Source organism: Myxocyprinus asiaticus, chromosome 43, assembly GCF_019703515.2.
Source record: "Myxocyprinus asiaticus isolate MX2 ecotype Aquarium Trade chromosome 43, UBuf_Myxa_2, whole genome shotgun sequence".
Taxonomy (NCBI): Eukaryota; Metazoa; Chordata; class Actinopteri; order Cypriniformes; family Catostomidae; genus Myxocyprinus; species Myxocyprinus asiaticus.
Window position 1 is genome coordinate 3218433 of NC_059386.1, and position 20758 is coordinate 3239190.

At 37.3% G+C, this 20758-nt stretch overlaps 1 protein-coding gene across 12 annotated transcripts in view; it reads right to left on the reverse strand.

Moving 5' to 3' along the window:
• Positions 1 to 20758, reverse strand: part of LOC127433287 (tropomyosin beta chain) — an 81304-nt gene that overhangs the window by 42957 nt on the left and 17589 nt on the right. Inside the window, exon 1 of one of the 12 annotated variants that reach the window (XM_051685046.1) lies at positions 18988 to 19318. The exons of 6 other annotated variants lie outside the window; for them this stretch is intronic. In XM_051685046.1, the coding sequence (XP_051541006.1) occupies positions 18988 to 19119 (132 nt within the window). In that variant the 5' untranslated portion in view covers positions 19120 to 19318. Of the gene's footprint in view, positions 1 to 18987; positions 19325 to 20758 lie in introns of those variants that run through there. 5 more of the 12 variants (XM_051685044.1, XM_051685042.1, XM_051685041.1 and 2 more) reach the window with 5 other exon arrangements.

Genomic DNA, 20758 nt, shown 5'->3' on the forward strand with positions numbered 1-20758 from the left:
AGTAGGTCATTGTTTGATACTTTCTATGCAGCCGAGTGGACCTGACTCACTGAACATTCACTTGTAAGTCCGAGGAACTGAGCGCCTTATTGTTTATTTTTGTGCTGGTTCTGCCTAGCGGCTGGATTATGTTTTGTGGAGTAACACTCCTTTGGGACAGTTTGTGGATGAATCTGCACGTTCTTTGTTCTTACGCCTCCTATTGATTGGAGTTTGTTCTGTGGAATATTTCTCGCAAAACACTGGAGTGATTAGGGCATTTTTTTGCACTTATGTAACAGCCAAGTGAGCCTGACTCACTGAATATTCACTTGACTGTACCAGGAAACTGGATGCCTTTTTTGTTTCTTTTTCTGCTGGGTCCGCCTAGCGGCTGGAGTTTGTTTTGTGGAGGAACACACCTTCGGAATCTACACCTCTTTGTGTTTATCCAGCCTATTGGCTGGAGTTTGTTTTATAGATTATTTTCTGTTGTGTAATTCTGTCTCACAAAATTTGTATAGAAGCACCGGACTTGAGCAATCCGACGGCAAAGTTGTCATGGGGACTCTCGTAGGTGTACATGGACTGTTTGAGTTTAGACGGATGGACACCAGTTGGGGCTGTCGTGCGTGGGGTTAATGCGCATGTTTTTCAGCTTTTTTTCGCTCTGGTGGATGTTCGGGGTTTGTTTGTTGCTCTAATGTTGGAATGTGGTCTTTATAATTTTGTTTTGACACACAATCTATTTTTCTAATATGTAAAACTGCCAAATGTTAATATGAGTGGATTGTCTCTCTCCACATGAAATGTGAATGGGTTGGGGCACCCCATAAAAAGAAGGAAGGTTATTTCTTTTCTTAAACATAAGAAATATGATATTGTGTTTCTTCAAGAAACACATCTTTCCTCGTAGGAAGCTGAAGAATTTGGGAAGATATGGGGTGGACATGTTTTCTTTAGTGCTGGCTCAAGTAAGAGCAGGGGAGTCATTACATTTATTGACAAGTAATTATCTACAATTCAAATGTTTCAAACAGATTAATGATAAATTAGGAAGAGGCATTATTGTTTTAACAAAAATTCAGGGGCAAAGGTTGATTTTGACTAATATTTATGCACCTAACATTGATGATCAGGGCTTTTTTAAAGATCTTGAAGGGATGTTACAAGCCGCTGGCAGCCCTCATGATATAATATTGGGAAGAGACTTTAATCTTTTGATGGACTCAGTCCTTGATCATAGTGAAGCAAAAGTGTGTAAGCCCCCTAGAATAACACTGATGATTCACAGGATGTGTAAAAATCTTGGTCTTACAGATATTTGGAGACTTTTGAACCCATCTGGTAGGGACTATACATTGTTTTCATCAGTCCATAAGATTTATTCTAGAATAGATTTTTTCTTTTTTTTTATATCTAAGTCCCTCTGTTTCATCTGTTGTTGATTGCTCAATTGGAAACCTTAGTCACAGATCATGCCCTGGTGAGTTTAGAGGTGTTGCCACATACAGAGAAAAAGAAATCATATAGTTATCGCTCTAATGCATCCCTTTTGCAAAATCCTGAATTCCAACAAATGTTAAAGGCTGAAATCAATGTTTATTTGGAGACCAACTGGTCCTCAGTATCCTCTGTGGGTGTGGCTTGGGAGGCACTTAAAGCAGTTCTTAAGGGTCGGATCATACAGTATGCCTCATTCATCAAAACATCCAAAGCACGAGAACTTGTGGAGTTGGAAGGGAATATTAAAAGTGCTGAGGCAGAGCTAAAGCACTGAATGTCGTCTGATGGCCTCAGAGAATTGACTCGATTGAAATACACATATAATACTATTTTGTCACGGAAGGTGGAGTTTTGGCTATTCAGGGCAAGACAGTCATACTTTGAGTTGGGGGACAAGGCAGGGAAGCTTTTGGCTAGATATATAAAGCAGAGAGAGTCTTTTTCTACCATTCCCTCAGTGAAATCTGCTGGTGGTGAAATATTTACCTCAGCCATTGATAATAATAATGCTTTTAAAGAATTTTATCTTGATCTTTATAGTTCCACATCTTCGTCTACTGATGAAGATATTAGAAAATGTGTGGAACCATTAGAACTCCCTAAACTGATGACTGAGCAAAAAAATTTATTCTGAGATAACCTTGGAGGAGCTTGGCGAGGTAATTAAGGCCTTGCCTACAGGCAAGGCACCGGGGCCGGATGGTTTTACTGCTGAATTTTTTAGATCTTTGTAAAGGGATTATAAGGGAAAGGAGGCGGCGAGAACCGGCTTGACAATATAAATAAAGTTTAATGATAAACTTAACAACACACAAATATACTCATAATCACGTGGCTTGTTGAGCACATTACCGCGGAGACATCGCACGTGTGGAGGCTTCACGCTATTCTCCGCAGCATCCACACACAACTCACCACACGCCCCACCGAGAGCGAACCACATTATAGCGACCACGAGGAGGTTACCCCATGTGACTCTACCCACCCTAGCAACAGGGCCAATTTGGTTGCTTAGGAGACCTGGCTGGAGTCACTCAGCACAACCTGGATTCGAACGTGCGACTCCAGGTGTGGTAGTCATTGTCTTTACTCGCTGAGCTACCCAGGCCCCTATAATGCTACATTTTATTTTAACATGGTTGGCAGTGATTGGATGATGCTGGACATTACTTTGAATAGGAATTACTTATTCAACTTTATAGAAAATCAGCTGTAATGTCTGTAATGTCTCAAAAACATGAATAACCAACACTCTGACTTTCAAAAATCTGTATCTGACTTTCTATAGCTTGGTGTTATCTAAAAATTCACAACGTAACCTCGTTGTCCACATATGTGGACATACATTTTTTGTAAACTATTTGCTCTAGATAATTATAATTTTTTTGCTTGTTTATTAGGTGCTACTAGTTACAAATCAAAAAGGGAAACTGAAAATGCACATAGCAGTCACACTGGGGTCTCAGGAGGTTAAAGCTGAAGTGTGTAACTTTTGGTGTTTACTTTCTCCTATCCCAGCTTTATATATAGAGACAACTGTAGGTTAATTTTCTCAAAAACTGTACAGAAACACTGTGTCTCTGTGGAGTTATGAAAATTCCTCTGAATGTTTGTTTTGAGTAAGCCGTCCATACCAACACGACAACACCAACTCGATGAATGGCGCAAGTTGGGGCGGGACTATCTGTTTGTTTGATCATGGCAGGGGGTGCATATTCGGAAAGCTGTTTGAAAACAGTTAATTTTTGTAATTCTGTTTACTGGCACAGAAATTGCACACTTCAGCTTTAAGCCACACTTTAAAATGTGAATGTCATTGCATTAGATAAGAAAATACAAAAGGATAAGTTATCTGCAAACAGACGCTAGAGCTTTTCTAAGCCATTTTTGCAATGACTTGTGTAAAACATTTGTGCCAAGGTGATTTTTAGAGGATGTATGAAGTCAGATCACCTCAGGTTCAGAGAGATGTCCTAGCAGAGTACCACAGGGAGTTTATTACATTAAAGGAATTGTTCATACAAAAATGAAAATTCCGTCATTAGAGCTATTCGGACGGCAATTGTTTGCATGGCTCCTCTGTGATAAAACTCATGCGTTCGGAAGACAATTAAATCACGGGGGGTGAGCGAGACTATTTATCGATCACATAATTTCAGTTGCACTTGTTTTATGGAAAATTCCTCAATCCACAAACTAAGTCCTTTGTATTTGCGTTCAAATATGTTTGCAATTACGCTAAAGTGAAAATAACATTTCCAAAGCATGTATGAGGGAACCGCGCTCCAATTTACAGCGTACATTTTCACATATGGCACAAGACAAAATTCTTGTGAAGAGCAATTAAATTAATCAAGAAAACATAGGGACTGTTTGACAATGCAAGCCAAATAAATCTGTCAGTGGGGGTATGCTCTCTCTCTCTCTTACGTGCACACAGGTAGAGAGAGAAGCCACACGTCACGAAAAGTAAAGATAGTTCAAATGAAGTTTGAGGCACTATGGTTAAAATTGTTTTCTTATGTTTTATCTATCAAAATGATGGATATTATTTGGAATGATCTGTCAGTTGTTGTTTTTTTTAAAGTGGCGGGGAAAATTTAACCTTTAAAATAAGGTAGACATTGACCTGGCAACTTTTCTGGGACTAGTCGACCAATATAAACGAGTAGTCATGCAAGTCATCTGCATAAATGTGTACAGTACACATTTCTATATTAAAATGTTATATATTACTATTTTATTACTTACCTGTTGCTGCCATAATAATGGCCCATTTCAAAAGTTTACGTGATCTAGCTCTTGTTTTTCTTTTCCCTCTACTTAAGAGTTCCCACTCACTGTGGTGGAGTGGTGACATAATTTTATTATTGTGAATTATTTCAACATTTCTGTTACATAATTCTCCACTGTTCACAACTGTAGAATACCACCAGAGCTGTTACCGCGCAGTGCACCCGTACGGCACTTAGCAGTGATCAGTAGGATTTCCAAAACAACTTTTTGATTATAAATTCGAAGATGTGGATTCAGATTGTATTTAAATGATTGCACGACCTTGGTGTTTGTCAAAAAACATTAATTCTACTGGGAATTTTCTTGTGGGAAAAAAACATCTAGGATTCAGACAGCAATAAAACCACCAACTACCCTGTGTAAATGCTGGAATTACCTCACATCCCCAGTAAAATAACTGCCATCCGAATACGGCTATTGTTTACTCACCCCTGTATTATTATAACCCCATGCTTTTGGGATCTTCAAAGTTCTGGCCACCATTCACTTGCATTGTATGGACCAACAAAGCTGAGATATTCTTGTAAAAATCTTTGTTTGTGTTCAGCAGAAGAAAGTCATACACATCTGGGATGGCATGAGGGTTAGTAAATGATGAGAGAATTTTCATTTTTGCATGAACTCTCTCTTTAAAGAAAGACATTTATTGCTACTGCAAAGCTCAGTGTTTACATGTATGCTATAAGTGTTACTATGGCAGACAGATAGGAGGATTAAGCCGGCGTGACACTAGCCGATTTATCGAGTTACTTTCAGGTGTAATGCACGCATTAGCATCTGCCAGCGGGAGGTCGTTAATCACTTGATCGTCGAGACTTCCTGCTGATTTAATGCTTCCAACAAATGGAAAAAAAGGATCCAAAATGTTAGGAATAAATAAATAAATAAATAATAAAAAAAAAAAAAAAAGAAGAAAATCGCTCTGTGTTCGCCATAAGGGACCAATGATCTTCTTCTTTTACTGATGAACTGACAAGAAGTCAAGCTGATCTGAACATCTTCATAATATCATCACAAACGCTGATTGTAATCCATATGATTCTGTCACAAAGCGTTTTTTTTTCCTGTCTTTTTCACTACAAAAATTCCTAATGAAATCAGAAAGCGGAGGCACAACAGTATATTTTTATGGAACATAAATTCTTTACTCACTGAAAGCTGCATATGGACAAATGCATTATACGGAAAGCCTCAAGTGGATAAATACACAATCACACACTTTCACATGGTAAGGTTTCTCCGTGAATCGCTTCCTAAATCACTCTTTTACAATTATTTATGCTCACGCAATACTCTTGTTGTTATTTTCTGCAAGTTTCACGTGACAGGGAATCAGGGAGAGAGAGTTGCGGTGTGTTGGTATGGGTGTCACCCCTCCACCATTTTGTATCGGCAAATACCTAAGACTGAAGAGAGTGAGATCTCAGCAAAACAGTCTGCATGTGTGACACTCTCGTCCAAAACCAGTTACTTTGAGTCTGGCACCAGCTTTAGTCAATGGACAAAAGAACAGTAATTAGAGGCACATTAATGTGCCACAGGTGTGAATGGTTTACAGACTGCTGATCTGTCCAAAAATGAACATTTCTAGCATTTGCCATGTGTTCCTGCTTTACAAATTAGATAAATCAGCCTCCGAAGGGAGAACAATCATAGTAGCCATGCTGTAAGATTGCTTCAAACAGAATTTCCAATAAAAATTACTTAAAGTTAAATTTCATTATTTTTGAGCCCCATACTTTTTAGCCCTCAAAAGTATGCCCTCTCACAGTGGATGGTAAAGTCTTAAAAGGGAATCGGGCATAGGGATGATCACTTCTGAATGAAATGCATGTGTTGTTGTTGGTCTTCTTGTCTGCTTTGTGTTGCACTTGACTGGGTTAAATACACGTCGCGCGGCACCTGTTTCTTGGCGCATGTGCATAACGCCGAGGCATATCGTGGTCCAATTAAAGTGTTTACATGCTAGAAGGAACTGATATACAAATCGCATTACATAGGTCTGTTAGTTCGATTTCGCCAAAACCAGACTGGTACAATTTCGGTTAGACTAACGTGTTTACATGATATTTTAGTCCGACTGCAATCAGAATTTTAAAGTGCACTCACTCAGACATTTTAAAATGTGAATAAGTCTCCAAATAAATTTTTTGGGGCCACTGTACATACTGCTCTAACTTTTAATACTCATATTAAAAAGAATACAATGGTTACTCTTAAGTTAATTTAACATAATCTGTACACAAATATTTCTAGTTTCTAATTCAATAAAAAAATAAACAAAACAGTAGCATTATGCAGTAGAGGTGGGCTAATAACATCAAATAATCCATCCATACCTCAAGTACCTGAAAGCACCCTGCCACAGGTGTAGATGGATCCGAATAGTTCCCGATGACGGAGATGATTAAACGGGAACATCAGCATTCCGCAATTCCATATTTTCCACGAGAAAGTCAGTGGTCCCAGAGAAAGTACTAGTGTTTCACAACCTATCAAATCCTTAAAATCTGAAACACTTACTGTTACCGTCATCAACACTGCAGGTGTGGAGTGCTGGTACTAGCATTCAAATAATTTTATTAACTCTGATACCAAAGATAAACATTATTATTACAGCCTCTTTTTTCTTCTTCTTTTTTTTTTTTTGGGATGAATAGCAGAACAGGCACAGATTAAATGGTGTCTATTCAGTTGTAAAAAAAACAAACATCAAACTTTTCGTCAGAATCCTGTTTATCTTTATGCAAGTAACCAGAGCATTTTAGGGGGTATTTGTTTCCCATTGGGACACTGTCTTCAATTTTTCTAACAGACAGCAAAGAGAAAGCAAATGATTAACCCGTTCTGGGCCCGGGGCCAGACAGACTCAAGAGTCCACATTTAACTGGACTAAACCTGCATAATCCCTACTTTCACCTGACCATTCCTTCAGTTTCAAGATCTACTATGTATTTATAATGAGAACTATACTGCAGAAATATGCATTACCCCATATCATAAGGAGCGCATGTTTCATCATGTGTGAGATGATCTGATTGCACATGCATTTGTGTCACAGCAGTCAGTCATAACACCCTGAACATAAGGTCTAATCTGCACTTCATGACCGCAGCATTAGAATTAGCTCAAGTTCAATTAGACAGGTAAGAAGCCTAGACTGCACTGTTACAGTATGCTTATACACTGTACTTGAAGATATAGTTTAAATGATCAGGGTTAAGATATTATATGCATTCATTCTTATATACAATAGGACTATTAGGCCCATGGTCTAATAAAAAATAAAAAAATATAAAAAATATAATTTGATTTTAGTAACTCACAACAAGACTTATGGAAGTAAATTCATGACTAAAGTCTCTGAAGCATAAAACCATCTTGGTGCGTCTTCCCACATTCCTTCTTTTTACAAACTCTCATCTTCCTCTCTGACACCGAAGGGCACTGTCATGTGCATATTGTTATGCACTGATGATCAGTTTGGGCACAAAGTGCAGATCTCCACTTAATCAGTTCATGTTTGTACATTTACCCTATGTTAGTGCTTCCAATGCCCTATTGTGCACATGAAATAGGCCTGCCAACACATTAACCTCTTTATACTTTTTATATAGTCTTCACAGACCCTAGAAGCTAGCACCCCGATGGTCGACCCACAGATGATAAATGAAACATTGCAAAAGCACATTTGATGAACAAAGCAGTGAATGTGTAAAAACAGTAGATCATAGCCTCCACCACAAAAATAATTACAAAACTAGTTTGATTATTTAATAAAATAACTTAAACATTTATCAGCAAGCTAAATTACAAGTATTTATAAAGTTATGCACAAATCTATGAATGAGCAACACTATACGGTCAGATATCAGCACTTCACAATGGACAGCAAGTCACGTGTTCGTGTTAATTGCAGGTTTGGGAAATGCAGGAGACAAAGGAAAGAACGTTTGCAACTTTGCATGTAGAGAACGCTCTTAAGAGCTAAGGCCTTTGTTTCTCATGATCAATGCACTTGGCTGGGAGTGCTCTCTGTTTCAGTTAAGTGCTTAGAAGCAATGGCAGATTAGAAAGCAATGGCATGCAAAGAAAATAGTGCAAAACAACCTACATAATTTAAGAGAAATGTCAAGAGATATAAAGCTCTCGCTCCCTCACTGCACATGCATTTTGTGCAGTGTAGACGGTGCCATATATACAATGAACAAGAACTCCATTTCGCCAAGTCACATACACACACATATTTGTATTTACTAAAACCAACGTAATTAAACACAAATTTCGTTATCCAAAGTCGTTTTGGATCTGTTTTACCTTACCTCAAGAAGTACCCTGTCAACACTATTTAATTAAGATGCAGTTGACCACAGATTTTAAACTGGGCTCACTTTGCTTCTTTAACTGTTGCACTTCATATAGTAATTAAATAAAATCAGCAGATAGTCAGTTAAATAACAGAAGTCAGTTGAATTATAATTGGATGTTACATGAGATAAAGAAATGACAAAATAAAAACAGCACTTGTGTTTATTGTTGATTTGTCTGTCTTTGATTTGCCTACAAGAAAACCTGATACAATTTTGTGCAGCATTTATTTTAATTTGTTGTTTATAATTTCATTAGAATTAAGTGAAATATTTTTGGGGTATGGTTTATGATTAGCATTGACGACATGTCATCCATTGAAATCAGTTCATTTTAAAATTAGGTTTCATTTTGCAGTTTATTTTAACCTGACAAATCTACTTTTCCACTCATATGCTCCCAAGCCCTGGATTTCAAATAATATCTCTTTATGAGATTTTCGAAGGATCACGTTGCTCGGTAATTTTAATGACGTGTATATTTTCTTCCATGTTTTCAGCAATCTGATATGAGCTCAGTAAATTGTTGTATGATTGGCAGTGAATAATAAGCCTTTCAATGACTGCTGCAGAGGCTCAGAAAAAGATGAAATATTTTTACCTCTCACGGTGACTGTCATGAAGAGCCGTGCATGTAAAGCAGCAGGATTATGCCAGACAATTGGCTAGATGTCCGAAAAAAAGGACAGGCTCAGGTAAAAGGTGAGGTCAGCCTATTACTGCTAATATGTGGCTATTGTTTGTGTGTTGGATGTTAACTACTTCCAGAGACAAAACGTGATCAGTTAATTAAATTAATTAATTATCTGCTGAGCGGAACAAACCGACTCAGTGAGAAGCGTGACACGACCCATTTCAATTCACCAAAACCATATCAATTTTCTTATTTGAAATTTAAAAAAAAAATAAATTCTAACAGAAATATGATGATTATCATGTGAGCTATTTTGCATGTGACAAAATGCAGTTTATTTTTATTTGCAAACTATTAGTATATTCTGACAGATTTGATTGGGTGGACCAGCCATCAGTCTGGGTGGACTAGTGCTGCACGTCATAGTAACATCATTATATTTGTGCATAACTTTATAAACATTTGAAATATACCTCCCTGGAAATGTTTAAAGATATATTCATCCTGATTAACTACATAATTAAATTTTGTTTTGAAATAGTTATGTGCAGAACGATTGTTTATTTATTTACACAATCAATGCTTTGTTCATCAGGTGTGCATTTATGTGCATTTGTAATGTTTAGTTTTCACAAATTGCTCTGTGGGTCGAGATGAAAGCTTCCAGGATCAATGAACACAGTTGAGGCCGTATAGTCCTGCCAATGACATTAATTGAATATAACTCACTTTGTTATTACGGAGCGCCAAACAAGGAGACATGTGGACCCTGCGCTTTAGGGACATTCACCAATCGAGAGGTCTGCTCTTTACTCCTAGTGGTGATAATGGTGACAGAAATGTGGTGCTGCATAATGAGTGGTGCAGACGAGAGTGCACTTGGGTGCCAGAAAGGAAGAGGAGACAATGAGAAAAGCCATTGACATTTTTATGCTCTCTCTGATTTTATCTACTCATCCGTTTATATATCTATTTTATGCATTAATATTATTATTATTATTATTATTAACCTTGGCTGGGTTTCCTGAAGCACTAAGTAGAACATTAGTAGCACTTAAGTAGTACTTAATCTCTAAGGCGCGTTTCCCAAAAGCATCGTTATCCAAGTAGTTAGTAAAAACGTTTGTAAATTAGCACTCTTGAACCACTCTTAAGCCCATTAAGTGCAACTGAAACACATCTTTCTGGCATCTGTCACAGTTTATCAAAGACAATAGGACATTTAATAAATTGTATTAATATATTTTGATAATTGGAAAGCCACTGAAAACTATTTCAGAGGATAAAAAGTGTTGAAAAAAATCGCTATGAAATCAATAGGCAGTCTCCGCAGTCTGCGCATGCAACGTGATAGGTCTAAATTTACAAGACACATAATAGAGTATAATGTTATATTAGCCTTCATTGATAAGCACAATTGTAATGGCAATAGAAAGACAACATGTTCTTATTAAACAGATTATTTAAGAAGACATGTGAGTAATGTGACCACGCAGTTTAAAAATTAAATAAATATGCCTTAATAAATAATTAAAATATGGTTAACAGAGGAGATTAGAGCGAGTGTGTGCAATGAGAGATTCCCTCTCTCTCTCTTCCTCCAATGGCTGGTTCAAATCAGCTCACCTAGACTTTTTACAAGGCAGTAACAAATTGCATGATGCATAACAATGCATAATTTCTTTAATTAAATTCTGTAATAGTTAGGTAATAAATTTGGCACCTCTACAAGTTTACAAACAACGTCCATGTTTGTCAGTATTTCCACCTTATTTTCATTTTGAGAAGACAAACTCCTGGACATACTGGCCAAAATGATCAGCACCTTTGGACTGGACATCTCCTGTAACGAAGCACTTAAGTTCAACTTTATAACGAGCGATCTACGTGCTGGTTTGGGAAACAGGCTTTACTCTATCGTAAAATAACGAGCAACATTAGTTAAGATGATCGTTAAAGCTTAAGTTGAGCTGAGATTCGTCCTCCGCCACTCGGATTGATGCGAGTCACTACGCCACCACGAGGACTTAGAGTGCTTTGGAAATTGGGCATTCCAAATAGGGGAGAAAAAGGGGAGAAGAAAAATTAAATTAAAAAAACAAGAGCAGGAGAAATTGAGAGGTGATCAAATAAAATGCTAAATATTATTCTGTTTGCCCAACAAGTCATGCATGCGAGTCCTTTATCTAGATGAGTGACTTAACCTTCAGGGGTCGACGGATTTTGGATTTTTTCCTCATAACAGCGGAAACAACTTAAAATACTCCGTCATTTTTGTGCATACAGATAAGTATAAGACATCACTAGAGACTATAAAGGGTCTACTTTTGTGTACACTCACACTAACAACAAAACCTTGTGCTTTTGTAAAATAAAGAAAATAAACAGTGTGCGTTTTCAGCCGTCTCTGTCTCCGCGAGCATCTTTCTGAAACACGTCACAAAAATGAACTGAAACTCTGCGAATATTTATCACACAAACATGAAACATATGTCTAAAGAAAGCTTAAAATGTCTACTTTTAAATAAACCAATTCACATTTAAAACAAATATTCTCCTGCAATTTAATCTGTATGAAACAAAGCAATGTACAGTTTCTCCTGGCTCAGCTCATTATCTCTAATGTGATCACACCCACCAACAGAGCGCGCTATTCATACGGTAATGTGCTGAGACAATCAATGCAAATGGTAAATGCCCCCAACAGTGCCTTAAAAAACATCAAGTTCATTAACTTTTCTGCGCGTTTGGAAGATGGCACGCTACACAGTTGAGGAAGCTCTACAGATGGTCCTAGATAGTGAGGAAGGGTTCACATTTTCCTCAGAAGAAGAGCGGAAATCCGATGATGAACATTTGAAGAGCAACTTGATCCAGCCGAGGATACAATTTCGGATGAGTAAGTCTTTACTTACATTAGTTGACATGGTATTTTATATAAACATTAGGGGTGTGACGAGATCTCGTGTCACGAGATCTCGCAATAATAAAACGTGACGATATTTCTCACTGTCTCACAATATTGGCATGACGGAGTGTGAGGGTGAAATTAGCATAGAAGATGCCCCCGTCACCATTAAATTGTTTGTGTGGCAGCATTTTAGGTACCCGGTGAAAACAATAAACGGCGACAGAGTGACAGACAAGACACGAACAAAGGCTGTGTCTCGTTTGGATGGCTGCGTCTTCCGGAGGTCGCATTTATCGGCCGCATACGTCATTGAGGCTGTCTCGTTTCATTTTTGTTTTATCTATTGTCAATGCCTTTTATGTATATGCACTTACATTTATACAATTGTTAACCTTTTTGCATTCCCAATATATATATATATATATATATATATATATATATATATATATATATATATATATATATATATATTTTAAATGAAACGAGACAAATGCGACCTCCGGAGGACGCAGCCTTCCAAAAAAGACACAGCCAATATGTAAGCACTGTAAGAAAATAGTACCGTACAACGCGGCTAACACAAGCACTATGCAAAGACACCTACAGAACCACTGCAGCTCTCAACTAAAATCAACCAGGTCTGAAGAGACTCATGTGAAATCATACAGGAGAGAAGCCAGTCGGTTGAGTATGTGGCAAAACCTTTTACAGTACTTGCATATTGTTCTGTCTTTTACTGCATATGATAATTCATACTCAAAGTAGAACTGAAGTGACATTTATTACAAGATGATTAGTTAAAACCTTTCAAAATGCACCTGCATTGTTTTGCATTTTGTGACTTTCTGTCGAAAAAAAAGACGATTTTTCCAGTCATATACACTACCGGTCAAAAGTTTTGAAACATTTGACTGAAATGTTTCTCGTGATCTTAAAAATTTTTGATCTGAAGGCGTATACTTAAACGTTTGAAATTAGATTTGTAGACAAAAATATAATTGTGCCACCATATAAATTTATTTCATTACAAAACTAAAATTTATTTAAAAAAAAAAAGTTTTTGAAATTGATGACTTGGACAAAATAATAAAGAAAAGCAGCCAATAAGTGCCCAACATAGATGGGAACTCCTTCAATACTGTTTAAAAAGCATCCCAGGGTGATACCTCAAGAAGTTGAGAAAATGTCAAGAGTACATGTCTGCAAATTCTAGGCAAAGGGTGACTACTTTGAAGATGCTAAAATATAACATAATTTTGATTTATTTTGGATTTTGTTTAGTCACAACATAATTCCCATAGTTCCATTTATGTTATTCCATAGTTTTGATGACTTTACTATTATTCTAAAATGTGAAGAAAAAAATTATAATAAAGAATGAGTAAGTGTTTCAAAACTTTTGACCGGTAGTGTATATAGTGTTAAAATATCGTCTCGTCTCGTTCTCGTGAACCCAGTATCGTGTATCGTCTCGTGAGCTAAGTGTATCGTCACACCCCTAATAAACATGTACATATTTTACTAGTTGGACTATTTCCAGACTTGCAAAAATCTGTTCGGGTGTAAATGTGTAAAATGTGCTGTAAATATGCCCATATTAGAAAATCAGAACATTAGAATGATTTCTGAAGGATCATCTGACACTGAAGACTGCAGTAATGATGCTGAAAATTCAGCTTTGATCACAAGAATACACACTGCATTTTATGATATATTCAAATAGAAAACAGTTATTTTAAATTGTAAAAATATTTCACAATATCACTGTTTTTGCTGTATTATGGATCAAATAAATGCAGCCTTGGTGAGCAGAAGAGACTTCTTTTAAAAACATTAAAAAATCTTACTGATCTAAAACTTTTAAACGGTAGTGTAGGTCTAAAGTTTTTAAGTAAAGTCTCTATGTAAAGAAAATGTATAGTCAGATTACTTCTTTTAACTTAAACTTGATTTTGTGAATAAGCTACAAACAATACATTCAATCATTAAGTCTCCTCATATTCATTCTCTCTCAGGGGAGTGGTCTTTGTCTCCTCAGGTGTGAATCACATCAATATTCATGATCATCCACACCTCCTCCCATATGGCCTTTCTAACACTAAAAGTGTCTTACAAAAGTTAAATGACTATATTGTTTTGTATGAATGAGTGATCAGGGTGGTTTTCACATCATTTTGTAGCAAAAACTCTAGGCTAAAAGATCCAGTTCTCAAAATTCTTGTGAACAAATGCTTTGTATGTGTTATATGGTCTTATTTCAGTGACTTAAAATGTTTGTTTTTTCAGAAAACCACGCATAAACTTAATTTTCTCAAAAATACAAACATGTACATACATGTTGCTCAAATATTATTGTAGCCCAGTTTGTGCTGAATACAGTGTTATCAGACTTTAGCCATTAATACGTTTTTAAAGCAACTGAAAAAAGCACAAATGTCAAGGCATGTCAAAACTTCTCCAGGGCCCAAAACACCCTCAGACCCCAGAGGGTTAAAGAGAACAAGCTTAAAGATGTTGAACTTTGACACAGTAACACTGAATTCAACATGTGTCTTGTAGAAACACCATGCCATGTGTTCCTCTAAAAGACTATTCATATTAGTAATTGACAGATAATGCATAATTAATATAATAACATTATAATGAATATAATGTATAATGAATGTTATTAAAAATATTTATTAAAATTATTGTATTTATTCTTGCTGCATGTGTAGGAAGAAGTAGTCTTAGAAGTAAAAAATCAAAATGTAATAGTAATTTTTCACATTATTAATGTCCTGACTATACACATTGTGATCAGTTGAATGCCACTTTGGTGAATAAAAATACCAATTTCTTTCCATAGAGCAAAATCTGTACATTATTCCAAACTTTTGGCCGCCAGTGTAAAAAATAAAATAAATAAATAAATATATATAGATATATAGGCTGCAACTTATGATCATCTTAATTAACGCCGCTAATTATTTTACACAGAGAACGCCTGTTTCCCAAAACAGCACTTGGATTGCTCGTTATAAAGTAGAACTTAAATGCTTCGTTACGGGAGCTGTCCGGTCCAACGCTGAAACCCTGGCCAATATGTCTAGGAGTCTGTCTTCTCAACATGACAATAAAGCAGAAATACCGACAAACATGGAAATGATATGTAACTTTGTCGAGACGCTGAAAGTTAATGACGACCACAGCATTTAATTAAATAAATAATGATGACTTTGTAAGATGAAGTTTCAGATTGATGCTCAGCTTTATAGAGATTAATGATCATGCGTTACACGGACAGGTTTAGCCGTTGCGCATACTCTCTGTGTTTACATCAGTGTCTCCCACAGAACGCATTTACATACGCGCCCTCCCGAGAACGTCTACGGGAAAATACAGCTACTGGGCACCCCAGTCATAATAAGGGTCTCTAATGTTGCCAAAAGTTTGTTTCTTTTGCTGGAAACTGAATGCACATGTTATTGTCATTTTTCTAATTCATAAAATGCATCACACATTTATTTATTTTCCTAAATTACATTTTTGAATCAATGAATGTAAAACCTGGTGTGTACTTTTTGTCAGTTAGTGCAAATTGTCCATTCATTTACCTGTGCATTTGTCTTCTGGATTTTGGAAAATAATTATGTAACATTCTAAAATAATCACATTTTATGACTAAATATTAAGACTAATATTTGGATACATTAACAGGCCTACCGACTCCATTGATAAAAGTGTCATTAATTTGTTTAGGCTAATAAATTCATTATAATGTAATGCAGGACTAAATAGAAAATAAATTTAGCACTAAAAAATTGTTACATTTGTAAACGGCAACAAAAAATTTTTTGTTAAAGTTACAAAAAAAGTCACTTTTTTGTGTCCCTCCTCCCCCCTCCTGCTACTCAACCTGCACTTAAGATCTGTGAAGATGATGTGAGCCGCGTCTTTCGGAAACAAAAGACGAGGTAAGCTTCAGGCCCAGATGGCGTCTCACCAGCTGGCACCCATCTTCACACAGATCTTCAATGGAGCAGTGTGAAGTCCCATGCTGCTTCAAACGCTCAATCATTATTATTGTCCCAAAGAAACCAAAAATCACAGGACTTAATGACTACAGACCTGTCGCCCTGACATCTGTGGTCATGAAATCATTTGAGAGACTGGTGTTGGCCCACCTGAAAAACATCACTGGACCCTTTCTAGATCCCCTTCAATTTGCTTATCGCGCAAACAGGTCTGTGGATGATGCAGTCAACATGGGATTGCATCACGTCCTGCAACATCCGGACAGTCCAGGGACATATGCAAGGACCCTTTTTGTGGACTTCAGTTCGGCTTTCAACACCATCATCCCAGCTATACTCCAGAATAAATTACACAAACTCTCTGTTCCCATGTCTATCTGTCAGTGGATTATCAGCTTTCTGACGGACAGGCAGCAGCTTGTGAGACAGGGGAAACTCACTTCCAGCACCTGTACAATCAGCACTGGTGCCCCCCAGGGATGTGTGCTCTTCCCACTACTCTTCTCCCTCTACACTAATGACTGCATCGCCAAGGACCCCTCTGTCAAGCTCCTGAAGTTTGCAGATGACACCACTGTCATCGGCCTCATCCAAGATGAAGATGAGTCTGCATACAGAAGGGAGGTTGAACAGCTGGCTGTCTGGTGCAGTCAAAACAACCTGGAGCTGAACACGCTCAAAACGGTGGAGATGACTGTGGACTTTAGGAGGAACACCCCAACACTGACCCCCCCTCACCATTCTAAACAGCACTGTGGCAGCAGCGGAGTCATTCAGGATCCTGGGCACTACCATCTCACAGGACCTGAAGTGGGAGACACACATTGACTCCATTGTGAAAAAGGCCCAGCAGAGGTTGTACTTCATTCGCCAGCTGAGGAAGTTCAATCTGCCACAGGTGCTGCTGATACAGTTCTACTCAGCGGTCACTGAGTCTGTCCTCTGCACTTCAATAACTGTATGGTTTGGTTGAGCTACGAAATCAGACATCAGAAGACTACACAGGACAATTCGGACTGCTGAGAGGATTATTGGTTGCCCCCCCCTTCAAGAACTATACACTTCCAGAGTGAGGACAAAGGCTGGAAAAATCACTCTGGATCCCACTCACCCTTCTGGCCGACGCTTCAGAGCTCTGAGCACCAGAACCGTCAGGCACAGGAACAGTTTTTTTCCCTCAGGCTATCCATCTCATGAACAGTTAAATTGCCCCATTGAGCAGTAACTATGTGCAATACACAGTTTAGTCTTTTTTTATATTTATCCAACACATCCAACCTCTTCTGCCATTTCATTCCTCTGGGGAAAAAATAAATAAATAAATATGCACTGTACATAACAGATTTGTATTTGCACTGTACATAACAGATAACATATTTGTATTAGATTGCACTATGTATGTATGTGTCTGTGTGTGTATGTACATATGTGTATAACTATTTTTTATTATTATCTATGTCTTACTGCTGTTTTTGTATTGTTTTTGTATTGTTGTACACTGGAAGCTATGTAATATGAAATATGAAATTTTGCATGCAGATGCGAGGGACAACAATAGGCTATTTCTAAAACAGAAAACTAAAATGTATCTGGCACACGTAGGTTGCAGAACCCATGCCTACGCAGAAGAATGTTGGCACGAAGCCCTGTCTATAGACCCTTCCCTGACTAGTACGGTTTGCATCACAGGCATTCCTTAGTCCGGTTGCTTAATGAGAGAGAGATAATATGTAGTTGTATTAAAAGTTGAGCTGCGGTGGATAATTATTCTGTTGCACGGCATTGAGGAACTGATGATGACGCGGGTTGACCAATCAGTGGAAAGGTGCGTTTCATGCCCACCCACATGTGCAAATCAAATATGTACCTATTTTCTACCAATGAACAATTTTGAAAAACAAACTATCAAAACGTACATGGCTGTTCTCTCTACCTGTAGCTTTGGTCTTCAGCAGTCAACACCCGATTGCATTGCACCACCTACTGGTGAGAACGAATAGCATCAAGTTGAGATTGTGCATCGGTACTCTGCTGCTTTTCCTGCAGCTCCCGGATGTGGACGGTTGAATTTCCAACCGAATTTGAACCACTGAATTTGAGGAAGCAAATTTTGATAAGAGAAATAGAACGGGCTGAATTTTACCTGTCGAAAAATATAGATGGTATTTTCAAGCGAACTGAACATTTTGGAAATGAACTTTGGAAGGTGAATATTTATTGTTGAATTTTATATATAATGAAATTAGTTGTGAAATATTTCCAAATGAAATATTCAATGCCTAAAAATACAACCATGTTAAATTTCAGCCTCCCAAAATGCAAGCATTGTAAATGCACCGCATTTAAATGCAAGCACTGATAATACAATGCATTTATTTTTTTCGATTAGAGCAATTCAACATGCTTTTATTCTTCAAAGACTTTAGTCATGAATTTACCCCCATAAAGACTAGCTACAGTTTTACACATGCCACTACATATCATGTCCTACAACAGAGGAGTGTTTTGTTTTGAATAAAAGGGAAATCGATATTGTAGTTGAGTTACTAAGTCGAAATTTGCATGGTGAGTCCTTAGTAAAAATAAAACATAAAACAATCCAGCCAATTCATCAGGCCAGTTTTACACAGACACTTTCAACGACACTTTAACGTCTCACACAAACATCCAGATGGAGGTGAATGAGCCCTAAATCCCAACTTCCTTTTTGCTAAATTTTTGTCTTCATGTATATGAATGTATGTGGATGATTGGTGTCATTAAGTCTAACTCACTCACTCTCTCTCTGGCCTGCCGCTCTGTGTCCACCTCTCTCTGCAGCAATTCTGCTCGATCTTCCGCGTCATCCGCCTGCTGCTGCAGCGTCTGAATCTTCCTCTTCACAGCTTCTATGGATGTTATTCCTGCCATTCCTACTAAATTAAAGTGTCGAATAGGAAAAACGACAACGCGCGCAGTACAGCAGAAATTTCACTATATCCTCGTGAATAATAGCCGGTGAATGCGCGTCATGCGCACGACTCTAGCTTCTTTCTTCCAAAATTATTATTCAAGAGTGAGAATTCCTCGTTTTGGGTGAAAGTTCAGCATAACTATGTTCCTCGAGCTCTGCCCCCTACATTGTTTGTGCTGTGATGACGGTATAGGTCAGAGGACACGCCCCTCCATTGACTTTCTGTAGCCAGCCAGTGCTCCCCACTCGAAGTATAGGTCTCTGCAGAGCAGTAATGGATGTTTTCCAATATGTGGGCATTTACAAACCGAGATGGGCGTTTCTAAACTAACCAATAAAAGTAGGAAATTTCAATGATTTTAAAACGCCCACTGATTGGGAAAAGCCCATTTTTGGTCTGCAGATATATAAGTCTCCACCACTGGCCTAGTAGCGGTTAGCACTTTTGCAGGAGTTCGTATTCAATTAAAGCCCTAAAAATGTATCTGTTATTATTTTACTAAAAAAGATTAGAAGAGCAGATGCTAGTTTGAACCTTTCAGATACAAACCCACATCTTTAACATCCTCATTTTAAAGACAAGTTGGGTTATTCGTATTTGGGCAATTCCATTGTTATGGATGTGACATTTGCAGTGAAAATGTAAAATTTAGCTTCATATATAAAGTATTCAGTACCAGTATATCAAACAGTTTATATGTATAACCATAGACCCTTGCATATAGAGTTTTTCCAGTTTAGATAGAAAATGAGCTTGCCTTACGGATGTGACAAAAAATGGACACGAGTTTTTGGGAGACCACACACTTTGTAAAAACCTCTGTGAGTTGAAATGCGCAATCCAGAAATAATATCCACCGAATGTAGAAGGGTTGGCACTCCTAAGAACATATATATATATATATATATATATATATATATATATATATATATATATATATATATATATATATATATATATATATTTTTATTTTTTATTTTTTTATTTTATTTTTTAAATTTCATTTTCACATAAATGGGAAAAACCGGCATTACGGACATGACATCTCTTCATTACAGACGTGACAGTATTAAAAGCAGCACTTACATCTTGTGGGGAAACCAACAAAAACGCTTTAAAATCTGCAGACTTCAATCTCTAAGACATATTAATTTACGTTATAATACCCATCAAGGCTGCATGTTGAATTGAAATAAGATTGAAATCTCAGTTTTTCCATGGTGTGGTTCAATTTTCGTGGAATTGCCCATTTACTTTTTGTTTGCAATTCTGTATTGCTCTCTCTGTCGCCGGGTTAGTTAAAAGAGATACAATGATCTTCACATGTATGTGTAATTAACAACATTAAATATGAAACTGAGCAGAACCAGAGGATATTTAGGAGAGACGGGTCACTTCTATTAAAATGAATGGCAAACGCAGTGCCATTCTAAAGGGAGGCTACAAGGTTAGCATCAAAACGCATAACGCAGCGGTACACTGGCGAGGAGACAAGAGGACGTTTTATTTTTTATTTTTATGGATGTCTATGGAGGAGATGCTTCAGCTTGCTGAATAAACTGCTTTTGTGAGGTAACAGCTCACCACTTATTGAA